The 15,509-nt window shown below is 31.2% G+C and overlaps 4 protein-coding genes across 5 annotated transcripts in view; all 4 read right to left on the bottom strand.

The window, feature by feature from the left end:
* On the bottom strand, positions 920 to 3,198 carry LOC109357156 (pentatricopeptide repeat-containing protein At5g15980, mitochondrial-like). Its single transcript, XM_019600926.1, has one exon. It carries the CDS (start codon positions 3,115 to 3,117, stop codon positions 1,189 to 1,191), a length of 1,929 nt encoding a protein of 642 aa, XP_019456471.1. The 5' UTR covers positions 3,118 to 3,198; the 3' UTR covers positions 920 to 1,188.
* Positions 6,235 to 7,594, bottom strand: LOC109356925 (late embryogenesis abundant protein 2-like). The gene is made up of 3 exons (XM_019600563.1): positions 7,477 to 7,594; positions 6,915 to 6,983; positions 6,235 to 6,413 (listed from the first exon to the last, which is right to left on the bottom strand). The coding sequence occupies exons 1-3, from the start codon at positions 7,528 to 7,530 to the stop codon at positions 6,345 to 6,347; spliced, it is 192 nt and encodes a 63-aa protein (XP_019456108.1). The 5' UTR covers positions 7,531 to 7,594; the 3' UTR covers positions 6,235 to 6,344.
* Positions 7,245 to 15,509, bottom strand: part of LOC109356923 — a 28,916-nt gene continuing 20,651 nt past the window's right edge. The window contains exon 10 of the mRNA XM_019600557.1: positions 7,245 to 7,277. The gene's annotated coding sequence lies outside the window, so the exon portion shown is untranslated. The remainder of the gene's footprint in view (positions 7,278 to 15,509) is intronic.
* Positions 8,844 to 11,705, bottom strand: LOC109356921 (S-adenosylmethionine decarboxylase proenzyme-like). 2 transcript variants are annotated; one of them, XM_019600555.1, is made up of 4 exons: positions 11,630 to 11,698; positions 11,417 to 11,496; positions 10,390 to 10,542; positions 8,844 to 10,291 (listed from the first exon to the last, which is right to left on the bottom strand). In XM_019600555.1, the coding sequence occupies exon 4, from the start codon at positions 10,129 to 10,131 to the stop codon at positions 9,043 to 9,045; it is 1,089 nt and encodes a 362-aa protein (XP_019456100.1). In that variant the 5' UTR covers positions 10,132 to 10,291; positions 10,390 to 10,542; positions 11,417 to 11,496; positions 11,630 to 11,698; the 3' UTR covers positions 8,844 to 9,042. The 2 variants fall into 2 exon arrangements, with proteins under 2 accessions (XP_019456100.1, XP_019456101.1); XM_019600556.1 differs by lacking the exon at positions 11,417 to 11,496 and having other exon boundaries at positions 11,630 to 11,705.

Raw genomic sequence — 15,509 nt, 5'->3', positions numbered from 1 at the left:
TCAATGTAATTAGTCAAGAAAATAAAAAACAAATGCAATGCTGCATTGACTATGTGGGGCTGAAATATATGGCAACGAGGCGGATCGGGATCGGGATCGGGTTTGTGCTTTACCCAAACCCAAAATCGAACCCAAACTCAGCAGGGCTGAAAACAGTGCTACCATCTCTGACAAAAGAAGGAAAAAACCAGAGAACAAAAGAATTGAATGCCACCAGCTTCAAATAAACTCACCAATTATCACCTCCGCTATTTATAATGAACAAATAGGATAATATAATCTTAGAAAGAATACAATACTGGAATTTAATGGAAGATAAGTACAAGTAGAGAAAGGGAAAAAAATGAACAAATAAACAGAATTTGTCACAAAAAATCCAGCACCAATATAAGGTGCTGGAGCTAGTACTTGAGACACTCAGTATAAGGAATTCAATGTAACAGATGGGTTGTTTCAATGTGAGAACTCCTAACCCTGTGACCTTGCCTCAGCAGCTAACAAAAGCCCCACATATACTATGTTTATAAGTCACCGGTTTCGGGATAGGATACCAACAGTACCAAACCAAAACCCAAAAATTGAACTTGGGTAAAAACCGAACCCGAAACTAATCACAACGGGTTTTTTCCCGTTAAATTCAAGTTGGGTTCAGACGGGTACTCACGGGTTCAGTTTTCATTGCCATCCCTTAGTTCCATGAGGATTTATGCAAAAATGTTCAAATAAGATTGCAGGCATCCCACCATAAATAAAAAAGGTGGTTCAATGTACGAGACGTAACGGGTCAGGGAAAGATAAACGTAAGCAGTCTTCCTATCGCAGGCAAAGAGGACAGTTAATAGTTTTTTGCATGTGAAAAACATTGCTCATATATCACCACCTCAATTGCAATTAACATTAAGACAATCTAAAACTAGGATGAAGGGAGAAACAAAAAGTCGACTAATATCAAGAATTGCATTTGTTTCCTGTCTTTCAATCTATTACAATGTTGAAGACAAGAACTACGGCAAACATGCAAAACACAAATCAAATAGAGATTTGACTGCTTTATTCAAAGCTAGATTCAACTTCTTAGATCGGTGATGTTATATCAAGGGCAAAAAGAATAATTTTCACCAGATTTTGTGAACAAATGCAATAGTACATTCTTCTCAAGAGTACAATATTAGATATAGTTCTGAAAACTTAAGCAGCCAACATACCAGAAGAAGCAGCGTCTTTTGAGTGCATCGAAAAAAAGAGATTCAAGACATCAACATTGTTACGAATGTGGCCTGGACATTTAGAGAGGAAGTTTTGCGCTTCATCATGCCTTCCGTGCTTGAAAAAAGCATTAAACATGCGGAGAAACACAGATGTAGATGGAAAATCATGTGAAGTCATCGCCTTTACAAAAAGAATAGCATCATCAGCACTTCCACTTTTCGATATGTGTTCAAATAATGGATCGGTAAACGGTGGAAATCCGTGGCTTCTCATCAAGCCCAAAATATTTAAAGCATCTGCAAATCCTCCCTGAACCAATAACTTAGTTACAATCAGCTTGTAAGTAGAGTGTCGGGGCTTTAGCTCCTTTTCATTCACCATCTCATTGAGAATCTTGTATGCATCTATTGCCTTATTCAATTGACAATATGAATTCATTAACACATCAAAAGTCAACCCCGCCGAAGCGACCCCTTCTTTCTCAATCATCTCTTTAAATGAGGCAAAAGCTTTATCAAGGTTCCCAGCAACACAGTGCCCCTCAACTAAAGATTCCCATGTCTTGTGTTCCGGAATAGACCCGGATGCTTCAATATTACCGATGAACTCACTCGCTTCATCCTTGTAACCAGCAGCGCTTAGTCGATATGCAATCTTTCCCTGTAAATTACCACGAGCGCCTAACATGTAACCTTCCATTACTTTCAAAACCTTATTCCATTGCCCCATCTTCCCAACACTGGTTAAAGACTTCAGAACGGCATTAACCATAGAATCGGTCAACACATTCCCACTTTCAGTAAAAACTTTCAACACTCTCGAAAACAAATCCAAATCTAATTCCTTAGAAACAACAATTTTCTTCAAAATAATGGTACAAATATCCCGTGAAGGCTTATTCTTACTGGCCATAGCAAACTCATAAAGCTCAACAGCCTCCTTAATCATCTTCCTCTTATAAAACCTTCCTAAAACAATAGCAAACGTTTTATCCTCCAAATCGAACCGAGCATCCCTCATATCACCAAGAAGTTTCCAAAACCGATCAATCGAATCTTCCCTACCCAAAACCCTCGCCATCGCATTATAAGTCCATCCATCATGCTTAAACACCCCACTCTCCTCCAACCACCGGAAAAATATCAAAGCCTTACTCGTCTCGCTACCTAAACCTTTCAAAACTAACTTAACCGCATTTCCACTCCATTCGACATTCAATTCCTTAATTTGATTCTCAACATCATCATCCCACACATTACGCCTAACAATCCTACAAACCCTAAGACACTTCTTCTCAATCGAATTATCGATCGACCCGGACTCAAACAAAGCATTCAACTTCAAAACATCATCAACCAATCCACCTTTCTCAAAAATATCCAACATTTTCACTTTCACTCCATTCGAAACCCCGAAACCCTTCTTCTTCATAACACCAACCAAATCCCAAAACTCATTAACTAACCCATTGGTACCCAAAACGCTAAGCATTGCGTTATAAGACTTAGAACTCAACCTCCAAGGAGAGGTTTCTAGAACCCAATTGAAGAATCTCCTTGCCACGTCAGCGTTGGAATCGAGTTTCCCCAATATCTGAATCACTGAGTCGTGGTTAATCGAAACGCGATTCGAATCGAGGAGGCTCGTGACGACGTCGTTTTGCGTGGGTTTAGAGAAGATATCAGAGATAACTACATGGTTGTTATCGGAATCGTTGGGTTGAAGAACTGGGTCGGAAGAGAAGGTTCTAGAAAAGTGGGGAGGGGTAAAATGGGGAATTTTGAAACTTGGTTGGATTGAAGAGAAAGAACGAAGTGAAAAATTTGAATGGAGATTTGGGTTGAAGAGAACGTGATTGGTTGTGGTTTTGCGAAGAAGATAGAGAAGACGCCATTGTTGTTGTCTCATTGTTTTGATTCAAAGGAATGAAGTGAGATGAATTTTTTTGAGAGAATGAAGAAATGGAGGAAAAGAGAGATTAGGGTTTTAGAGAGATTTGGATTTTGGGTATTTTGGTGATTTCAGATTTGGATTTTGGTTTGGGCTTTTGAGAATTTGGGCTTTATCGCTTTTTTTCACCCTTTCAATTTAAATCAATGATTTGTTTTTTAGAAAGTTGGCTAAAAATTAAAAACAAATGTTATTGAACTCAGATTAGACAAAGACTCGGTCAGAATATTGTTGGGTCAATGAATTAATTGTTCAACTATTAAGTCAACGTAAATCGGTTAACTCAGTTTATATTTAAAAAAAATTAATAATAATATTACATAACAATATTTAATAACTCTATACTCCAAAATTAAAAAAAAAAATATTATCATACATAATTAAACAACCAACAAAGAATATGATATTCACATTATTTATTTTTTTGAAATATTTTAGTCTAAATCATGGGTATCCACCACATAATGTAATGCTATATTGTTTTTAAAATTTTATGTTATTATCAAATTAAAAATATTAATTATGTCACTATATATATTATTGACTGGGTCGTAAACTAGTTTGTTGTTTTTAAAATATTTCATGGTGGTGTCAAATATTGTGCAAACAAATTATCAATCATGTAATCCTAGGATAAAACAACCTAGTTCACTATATCTGATAACTATTGCACACTCACAATATGGCTTTTACCGGTCAATAATATAGTTACTACCAAATTCAAATATATGACTACTCCTATGGATATTGTCACTCAATAATAAGGCTAATGTCACTAATGCCACTTAAAGAAAAGTCAATGCTACTCAATGATAAGGTTGTTGCCCCTTAAAGATAAGATTTTTATCTCTAAGAAATAAGAATGTTGCCCTAAAAATAAGAATGTTGCTCCTTAAATATGAGATTGTCGTCTCACAAAAATAATGTCATTAAAAGATAGAGCTTTTAACACTAAAAGATAGGGTTGTTGCCACTAGAAGATCCTAAGAACTATAGGAAAAGAAAGGAGGAGAGAAGAAAGCTGAGAAATATCATTTAGCTCGTACATTTTTCCCAATGAAAAGAACTCTATTTATAGAGTTGAGAACTTCTCAAGTGTATAAGCTACAAAATGTGATACTTTTTTAATTCACACAAAAAATATATCGAGGGTAAAACTTCTTTTTTTCGATTCATTAAAAACTATAATCTACATAAAATGATATTAGAAAAATACATCATTGCCATTGATGAATATGCAAGTTAACAATAATTTATTTATACAAAAGAAAAGAAAGCTTATAATCTAAGTAATCAATGAAATAGGTTACAAAACTAACTAACTATCACTAATTACCAACTAACTACCTATATCATATTCTTGGGTGATCAAATAATACAAATATAAGACAAAATATATAAGCCAAAAAAGCTTGTATAAAACTGAGGTGAAGATGTGTAGGTATTGGGCTTGCAATAGTGGGCTTAGGAGTTGGGCTTGTGTATCTTCAATGGCCCTCAAGGTTAGGAGTGGATGTTGGCAGATTCTCAGGTTTGACAAGAGATGGTGAAATGGTGCAGAGATCAAGAGGTTTTGTTAAGATATCTGCATATTATTCTATTTCATGGATAGGCAAAAGGTGGAAGAGTTTTTGTTGAAGCCTCTCTCGAACACATAACAATCTATATCGATATGCTTAGTTCTTTCATGAAAAACATAATTATTAGCAACATGACAAACAGAAGCACTATCACAATATAGAAGAGCACGACATGTAAAAGAAATAGAAAATGAACTAAGTAATAAAAGTCATTGGATTTCATAAAAATTTGAAGTCAATGCTCTATATTCAGCTTCAGATAATGATCTTGCAAATGTTTGTTGCTTCTTGGACTTTCATGAAATAAGAAAATCTCCTAAGAATACACACTAGACATGTGGATTTCGTGGAATCTATACATGCCCCTCAATCAGAGTCAGATAAAGCCTTATGTTTTGAAGAGTGGATGTGGAAGGGTAAAATAAATCTTGTCATGGGCAGGACTTAATGTATCTAAGCACTCTAATTAAGGCTTTGTAATGAGTTTGGGTAGGATTGGCCATGAACTGGCTAAGGTGTTACAAAACATAGCTAATATGTGGCCTAATGCTTGTTAGGTATAATAATCTCTCAATCAATCTCCTATAAGGAACAGGAGCACGATCATGATAAGGATCATTATTATAGCGTTTGATTAGATTAATTTTTTAAGAAATTGTTTGTAAGTGGTTCAGTTTAGATTTCATACATCCATATCATGAGAGTCGGATCGAACCACGAAACAGATAAGCAATTGACAATTAGGTGGTATTTGATACATAATAATATGATTAGGAATGATAACGAGCAGATATGGGCACGAGTAATAGCTACATGTTCTACACCCAAAAAGTTTTACCACAAAAATCGCTTGCATGTTTTCTCCCGGTCCCCATACATACAACATGTACCCAAAGGTATATGTTATGTGTTTTAAAAATTGAAAAAAAAAATCTAGAAGTGTGCAATGTGCACCACCAAGTTAAACCATATAAATTGAAATTTTTAAATTCAGCAATATACTAAGATAGTTTTAAATATTGCAAGTACCCTCATGCCCTACCCGTACTTATTGTTGATAGTTGATAGTTTGAAGAACTTGTTCCTAAAACCGGTAGATATCCACTTGTTAGAAAATATTAGATTAACATTTTTTTAGAAAATGAAACCAAAAAATTAGATGAATAATTAAAAAGAGTATTTTTAGCCTTTTAAAAAACCTAAACCGTGGAGTGCAAACTTGTTTATCACTATAATATTTAGTTTCATTATATTTCTTGCCTAGATATATTAAGACTTTTGCTAACACTTTAGTACTATTATGTTATGTTATTTTAGAATTAGAATATTTCAACTTTAAAGATATAAGGTATTTAATATTTCAAAAGTATTAAGTTTATCGAGTTAACCCATCTCAGCATTTCAATATAAAGAGATGCCAAGATAATTCATATTTAATCGTTTAGTACAAAATTTAATATATAATATTGGGCATAAAAGGGATTTTGTTTTTTCTATAATAATCAATGAATTAGAATTTATTAGACTTATGAATGAAATGATTACAATTGCAAATAATGAAAATTAAATAAAAACTGAATTATTCATAACATGATCCATAAGTTCTTAATTGTTCATGGAATTCTTGACAGCATCAACAGCTCCTTGTGCCTTGGCCTGGACCTGTTGACCAGCCTATAGAAAATATATAAAATAAACATTAAAGATATATAGTAAAAAGTGTTTAACTCAAAGATAATTCAATTATTGTAATGGTATAATAGTTGATTATGTTACAAATAATTATAAGTTTCAAACATTTATTTGAAGATATGAAAAAATTTCATGCGAAAACAGGTTTCGACATATATGGTACAATATCATTTGACTAATTATGACTAATATTTTCTGATTCTGATGGTTTAATTGTATGTCTGTTGTAATTGTTATATTGTACTGGTATGAGGTCTCATTTTCCAGTTTTACACCTGACATTGTAAGAAATCATGAGCAATAGTGATTACAATTTCACTAAGGAGACTCAAAATCTTAACATTGTGTACACCCATATTTAGAAAATACTATGATTAATTAGATTATGCCTTTGATTAATGTTTCAAATTAGTAATTAAACTCTTATAAAGTATAGTATTTATTTGAAAGAGCAGATTTTGACAGAAATTGAATCTATATAACCTCTTGACATGACTCTTTAGCAGATTGAGCAGCATTGCTAGCCTTGTCCATCATGTTGCTGGCCTTTTCCTGTAAATCACACAAAACCATAAATTATAGTTGGTTTCCGAGTTGAGTTTTGAATGAAAAGAAAAAAAAAGGAAATCTTTATAATTATCTTATAATTATATCTCATGACTCTCAAGTCTTTCGTTTTCCTTCATTCCCCTCTAAAACTTAACTTGAAAATAGATTCTTAGGGTTAGTTTGAAAGTTGGATTTTCGGGGGAATGAATGAAGGGGAAGGCTTGAGAGCCATGAAATACATTTATGAGATGACTCTCAAGCCTTCCATTTCTCTTTTTCCCCTCCAAAATTCAACTCACAAACTAACCTTTAAGGTATGTTTGCGGGTTGAGTTTTAGAAGGGAAGGACGCGAAAGTGAAAAGTTCAAAGTCATGTCACAAGCATATTTCATGACTCAGCCTTCCATTTACATTTACCTCCAAAACCTGACTTGCAAAACTCAACTTGCAACAAAGAATTTTTTTTAGATTTGAGATTTAGCAAAAGAAATGAAACCTGAGTTTGGCCCTTGGCAACTCCAGCATTGTAACTTGCCCTTTCAGAATCCATCTTGTTTGTAATTAACTGAATAACCAAAAGATATCAACAATTATAGTGTTTATGTTTGAGCACATTAGTTTGTTATTCTCTTCAGATTTATATAGCTTTTGAAAACATTGCATTCTCTAACACGTGTTATTACCTCAATTTCTATGGTTTCAAGGACATATGTCATGTCATTTTAACAATGGAGATTTTAAGTTATTGTTGACTAGTTCACATTTCCTACATCTAAGGATACTATTTTGAGAATGAATGTATTCCCAGCTTATAATCTTCTAATTGTTTAATATATTAAAATTGTTGGGTTTATTGAAGTTGAAGTGTCACATTAGATATGAGGGGAAAAGTAAAACAGTTTATAAATAGAAAGAATAGGATTTGTTGTCCCCAAATGTGTCCCGAAACTTGTCTTTAGTCAATCATAGTGAAACAAAAATTGATAAAATCATGAATATTTAAATTTTTTTAATTGACATAGCATAATATGATTGGTTTGTGACAGAGTTTGAGACATGCTTTAGGACAGCAAATCCTTGTCCAAATAGAAAATACACATAAAACTAATAACTTAAGGTTTTAATTGAAAACATTATTTTTCACTTTTACCTTCCCACTCTTCTCATACCTCGGTAAAAACTCCCCAATAATAGGATGCCGAGAGTCTGAGTATAGTTGAGCTTTTTTCTTTGGGTACATTAAGAAAATTGTTAAACATTTTGTGTACTAGGATAATAATATTATTTGCGTATAATGTTTTATTATAAATCATATTAGACTTTATGCGGGGTATTTTCATACTAGGTATGGACATCATATCCAAAGCAAACATAGGAGTATAATCATTTTGCTCTCAGTGATTTCTAAATCTTTCACCTTCACCATTATCAATCATAGTTTGGTAGCTTTTGGCATTAAGCAGTTACATGGTTCATTTGTCCCTTTCATGCACAATTTTATTTGAATACCAAAACAATTTTTTTGTTTTTTAGATAGGATTGGTACACAATAAGATACCAAATCTTGTGACAAGTGATTTCTATTCGAAATTTTGAATATAGAATACGAGTTCGTAAACTAGAGTCCAGTGCTTCAAAAGCTTTTGTATAATGCAAAGGAAATCTACCCGAGAAGCTCAAGCAAAAAGACATACTATAAGCTAAAACTCATAAGGGGTTGGTCACCTTGTACAAATACTCATAAATATGTTGCCCCACACTTCATCAATTATCTTTACTTAAATCATCTCACTATATCACAAATCAAATTTGCCTATTAAACATGTGTTGATAACCAAAATAATCTAAACAGATTAAATTATATTATAGCAATCACTAATTTTATTCAATAATAACATACCGGTGCAACACCCTTTTACAAGAGATATAGCATATATACACTGTATGAGATAGCATATGTACACAATCAAGCAGAGCATAATGTATTGAGTTTAATGTTGCGCCCTCACAACATAACACCCAAATTTATTTAACTAAAATAAACCACAACAAAAGTCCAGAACTATATCTTTTCTCCCATTTCCTCTTCGATCTCATCCTCACTCCAGCAGCATTTGAGAATAGACCTTGGAGATGCACAGCCATCGGCTCGGAAAAAGGTATGGTATGCAACTGCACTACCTTCTGCAAGCAGTTCATTGCTCCTCTGTCCGCAGTAGTATCCATTGATGTCCAGAGGAAACTTGTCTACAAGATTTGCGCCATGCATGTCGATATGCAAAGCAACAGAAAACTTAGCCGGATGGAAGCATGCTAAAACCCTTTCAACAAGTTCAGCAAGCGAATTGTTTTCGTAGTCATAACCCACAGCTTCGAAGCTTGCATAGCTGAAACCATCTTCTGGGGTTACATGGATAGTGGATATTGCACTCCCTTCAATTCCATTCATCGAATACCCACAAGGGTCGAATTCAAAATCACAGATAGCAGATTGTGGAAGGATCTTGTTGATTCCAGATTTTTCGGTCATCAAAGCTGCTGAACAAGTATTTTGTTTGAAAAACACCGACGCGTTTTCCTTATCCAAACCAGTCATGCACATCTCGAGGCCATAGACTGCTTCCGAAGAGCCTTTTGGCTTTGCACTAGCAGAGTAGATGTGCCAAATCTGAGACTTGTCATGGTCATCCATCACGTACGCTTGACTACCAGAACCAAGGTTGCCAAAATAGCTGTCGAGAACAGCAACTTCCTCCGAAAAGCTACGATGAGGAAATGACTGTGCTTCAGGGAAGATGAAGCTTCCGCGAGTGTACCGCACAGATTTCACAGCAATGTCAAGGGCACTAGCCAACTTAAGAACTGCAGGAATAGACAGAAGCAATTTCGTAGTCCCACAAGTTTTGATGATAACTTTAAAGGGATAAACGAACAGGCTTGACTCTGAAAGAACATAAGAATCAACATAATCATTTGATAGTGAGGAAACAATAGTGCACTCTGCTGGTTTTAGAATTTCATCCAATTGGTCTTTAGACAATGCTCGGAGGCCAATTGCACCAGGATCAGCAAACACACCATGCTCGAAAAATGATATCTCGAGCCGCTTTTCATAGCCTTCGAACCCAATAGCCGAGCCAGTCAAAGCCATCTTTAACTCAAAGAAACAAGTTGTTGATGAGCAAACAGAGAACAGGAGAACAGAAATAGCAAGGAACAGTGAAGTTGAGAGCAGAAGAATAATATCACAGTATAAAGAAATCAGTGAGGAGCTGCGTCACACGGCGATTTCAAGATGGTTTGCGGATGCACTGCACAGCGAAAAAACGAAGTGTTATATTCAAATTGAATCATTTTAATACTAAAGCTACCCATTTACCAGAATAAGGTAAATGAAACAGAAACTTACGTTGGAGTAAGCAGCAGATCGAAATTTCTTGATTCCACCGTATGGTCGAACGTCTTCAATTGTGTAACCGAGAGGAGCTTCGAATAAAAAGGACTTACTACTAGACTTCTTCTTCCCACCTTTAGACTCCATCAGATCATTCAGTCCTTCCCGCTAAATCACAAACACAAAGAAACAATTCAATTCCAACACTTAATAACACATAAAACAAGGAAGAGAAAATAGCAACTTAGAAAGAATTCTTAATGTAACATCTCGAATGGTTGAAAAAGAAATACACAATTTCTTAATATAAATGCAATCAAGGAGAAAAGCAGAGGGTATGCAGATAGAATTATAAAGGATTCTAAAAAAAGAGAAGAAAAAACAAATGTATACACTGACAATAAGAGTAATTCAAACGAAGGGTGAATGATGCACTGACTTGTGTGTATATGTATAAATCTTTATACTATATTACACTCTTCTAGAAAAATACCGAGCTCGTATTGAAAGTAATGTAAATCAACAATATAACAATTATTAAAGTCTTCAATGTATAACAATAATATAAGAAAGTATCACAAGCCATAACAATTGTCTTAAACAAGTTTTGAAATTACAAGAAACATAAAGCATTCTGAGATAATTAATCAAATGTTCATAATAAATGTTTGGAATCAAAATCACTAAGAACATTAGCCCCACATACATGTGGATGTTCCGACTCGGACAGGATTAAATCCAATGCGATATACATGTGCGAAACCAAAAAAATCAATGAGAACAACAAACAAGATAAACCTTTACCAACAAGGCCTCAAAATTCATTATAATAATCAAGTATATAAATATTGATTATCTTCTTTATTCAAACTATTAGTTTATTCAAAAATTGAATCCTCTATATAAATCAAAACATAAAGGATAATCAGGGATTAAAATTGCGATCAGTAAATGTTACGTAACATAAAAATCACCGCAATTTAAAATTGACAAAAATATTCAAGAAATTATAATCAAATTAAAGTACATTTGTGATACTTACAATTATAAACAACCGAAAACAAAAGTGTATGACTCTGAGATATCACCTCTTTCAATCAGACTCAAGAATCTTAAATTAACCTAAATTAATCAAATCCAAAACAAATTTAAAAAAATTCAGAATTTGAAATTGTGGCAAGAAATATGTGAAATTTAATATGGAAAACAAAAGGAGAATCGGAATGCACGTAAAAAGATTGAAGGAATTAATAACTGAGAATGGAATTCAAAGGAATTGAAGCACAAAAACGATGAAATTGAAGATTAGAACAAAAGGAGCTTAAGAATTGAGAAGAGTTTGTTAGGCTTATTTTTAAGGGAAGGAGCGTTGTTTATATAACGGGACTGGTAGAGGTGAAAATACGGCAATACCCTCGTACTTTATTTTAGAAAATATACGGTTTAAGAGTTTTTAGATTATAATGCATCATTAATCATTTATATTTTATATTTATAACTTCTACTATAAAATTAAACAAATGAATTGGTGGGTGATATATTAATTATATAGAATCTTTATATAAAAGTATTCGGATACTATAAAGGCTAGAAACGAGTCAAACCAGAGATTCAGTTTGATAAAGATTGGTTCAGTTTGAAACTTGACTCGAGTTTGATACGAGTTATTTTTTAGCTCGAATTTGATACGAGTTATTTTTTAGCTCGGATTCAGCTCTATTAAATTTATTTTAAAGAATATTGTTTATATGTATAAATATAAGTGTGTTTACATATATATATATATAATAAATATAAAAATAATGCATCCAATCATCGTAAATATAAAAATTAGTTATATATATATCGAGTCAGCTCATAAACCTAACGAGTTGAACTGTATCTACTCAAGTTTGACTCATTTATTTAACAAGCTCAATTTGACTCATTTAGTTCATGAACTAAGTTTATCAAACTAAATAACAAATCGAGTTTCGAAGAATATTGAGTTGGTTCAGTTCACAACCCTATATATTACACTCTAATTTTTTTGTTTTCTAACATGTATTTTTTAATGCATTAGAAAAAGTATGTTTTAGTAATACTTTCCCCTTAGATTCCTTCTGCCATTTGGGCCATGAATCTTCAGTTACGTTCCAAACAAGTAATTCATTAAAAATTATTAAATTACTTTTATTACAATATTTTATTATTTATATACTAACAATGTATTGGTCCAGTAGGATAAGATCTCACTTAATTCTCGTATCAAAAGGTAAAAAATATTCATTATGTGTATTTCAAAACTTTTCATGATGTGTTTTTTTTGTTATGTGATTGAGGTTTTAGAAATTTGGAATGCATTTATTTTTATGAATATTACATTTTTTAAAGAGTTAATAGTGATTAAAATGGATGATAAATGATGGGATTGACAATGCTTAAAACTTTTACACCATTGCTGCATGTATTTTTCCTCTTATTTTATATGATATTTATATTATGTATTTTTTAAAAGAAAGAGAAAAGTTTAAAGTTATATATATGATTTTTATATCAATTTTAAAAAAATAAAAGCCTGTAAAGTTATTGTTCATTTCTTAAATCATTAATCAGTTAATTTTATGTTATTTTATTCATAAACAATGTAATAATTCATTACTTTTTTATTCACATTATTATATTCATTTAAGTTTATATTTCAATATTTTAACATTTATTATGATTTTATTTTTTATAAAAATATAGTGATATAAGAAAAAGTATTTCATACTTATAAAAATCTATTTAAAAATCATTAATTATGTTAGAAGACATTTAGATTGTTAGAGAATTATCCTATCTAAGATTTAACAAGTTTCATTTTATTTAAGTTTATCTATAATTTACGTTTATCTTATTAATTATTATTTTGATCATTATTATCTTATCGTTGTAACATATTACCTATATGATAAATTGTTTTGACGGACTTATATTTGAGTCTAATTAATCGTTATAATCTTAGATTTGTACATCATATCATATTTCCAAATGTATTTTTTCTTGAATTAAATTTTATATGGTTCCCATTTTTTGTGTACTGAATATATATAAAAAATTTACATTGAAAATATATAGATATTACAATCTATTATCTAACCTTATGTATCATTTTCCTTTTATTATATCCACATTATTTGATAGAATGACTCAGAAATTATAACATTTTTCAATTTATAAGTGGATCACACTCTTACAACAATTATCCATCTATTATTTGCATGCTTGTTGGTACATCAACATGTAATTTGAACGTTCACAATACTTGTTTTAATTTTTTTCAACTGTAATGACATTACTCTTCAAATTTATCATAATTCCATTTTTCAAATCTTAATTTTCTAAGTATGCATTACATTGAAGTTAAGTTTTCTAAAAATTGTATATACAACTTTTAAATTATTTTTTAAATTATTTATTTTATAAATAGTTCTCAAAACATTATATTTATAAGAGAGAAAATTCACTTAATCCAAAAGTAAGGTTACAAAACTTACTCAACATTTTAACCATCGATTCTAGAAAAATTCAATGGTTTGAATTAATCAATAAAATTAAATTGTGAAAAACTAAGATGTGAAAAACTTACTCTTTGAGTAAGTAGATCTTATTCATATTTATAAAGTATAAATCATAATTCTAAAATAAAAGTGAAATTATTAATATTTTATTTCCTACAACTTAGACATTATTCTTTCTCACTATTATTCTTTCCCAAAAGAATCCATTTACATAAGAATTGGCATGTTTATAAACTTTGCGTGCAAGAATAATTGTCTCTTGATTGGCACCCACTACAAATTTATCTTCTTTTTAATAATTTTTTATACAACAAATAGTATAAGTCTACGGTTAAAAAAGAACCAATCATGTTCAGAATATATTTCTCTCTAAATAAATGTCTAATATATATATTTTTCTCAATCTTTAAAATATTCTAAAAGGAGATTCCACTAGACTTTGATGAAGGAGTGTGGCAGGGTATGTGTCTATTTTTGGAAGAAAGATTTGCGTGCGTGTCAAGATATATACACTAAGGTTAAGGAAGAATAACTGCAAAATTATATTGGAAATGTAAATGAGAAATAATATATACACTAACGTTATAAGAGTTTTATGTACCAGCATTATTAATATTGTATTGGTCATTAAATTAGTTAGAGTACTGATATAGTGATATAGTCGTTTAATTGGTGGTTCACTAATTAAATCGCATATTGGTGAAATTATATATACGTATATAATATATTAATATTAATGTTGAAAAATCAATAAAAAAACAATATTTTTTTATTTTCATTAAAAATTAATTTTAAATAAAAACCGGCTGGAATGCCCAATTTTAGGATTGTATGACCGGTATAATTATTGTACCGTACTGGTATTGAGACCGGTTCAACCAGCCGATATAAAATGGTTTTAACAACACTATTCTGTAATGTTAATGTATCATTCACCCTTATATTTAATCACCATTCATTCTTAAATAAAATAATATAAATAAATAATAGATGATATAATGTTTGTAGATTAATTTTTACATTAATAATATATACGTATTTCTCTCAATCTAAATTGATTATTTATCAAACTTATTATTTTCAAAACAAATTTATTTCTATTAATATCTTAATTAAAATTATTATAACACTTGTTAAACTTTAGATTTGATGTTTCAAATCTCATCTCATTTATTGTTTTGTATCAATTAAAATAAAAATATACTAATTAATTTTTTTAATTAACTTAATATAATATGACATGTTTTCAATTTTACAAGTTGTTATATTCCTCCTTATCCTTTGTCCAAGCTTTCCACGTCCATATTGCATGGCTATTTTCTGGACATGTTTTCCTTATTCTATATTGAGATGGGTGAGATTTGAGAGTTTAGATTATTTTTAAGTTTCTGTTTTTGGCAGAGCTTTTACTTTTTAAGAAAAAAACTTTTTTTGTTATAAGAAAAGAAAACTTTTATTTGTATAAATGTCATGTCCATTATTTAAGCATCTTTGACAATTATTGTGCAAAATCTTTTCACTGTTTTTAGCTTTAATAAACTTGCATTTTTATAAGTTTTAAGGAAAGTTAAAATTATTATTTTCAAGAGGATA

The sequence above is a fragment of the Lupinus angustifolius genome, chromosome LG09 (genome assembly GCF_001865875.1).
Source record: "Lupinus angustifolius cultivar Tanjil chromosome LG09, LupAngTanjil_v1.0, whole genome shotgun sequence".
In the NCBI taxonomy this organism is placed as follows: Eukaryota; Viridiplantae; Streptophyta; class Magnoliopsida; order Fabales; family Fabaceae; genus Lupinus; species Lupinus angustifolius.
The sequence above is the reverse complement of the archived record's forward strand: the minus strand, read 5'-3'. Positions and strand labels throughout refer to the sequence as shown.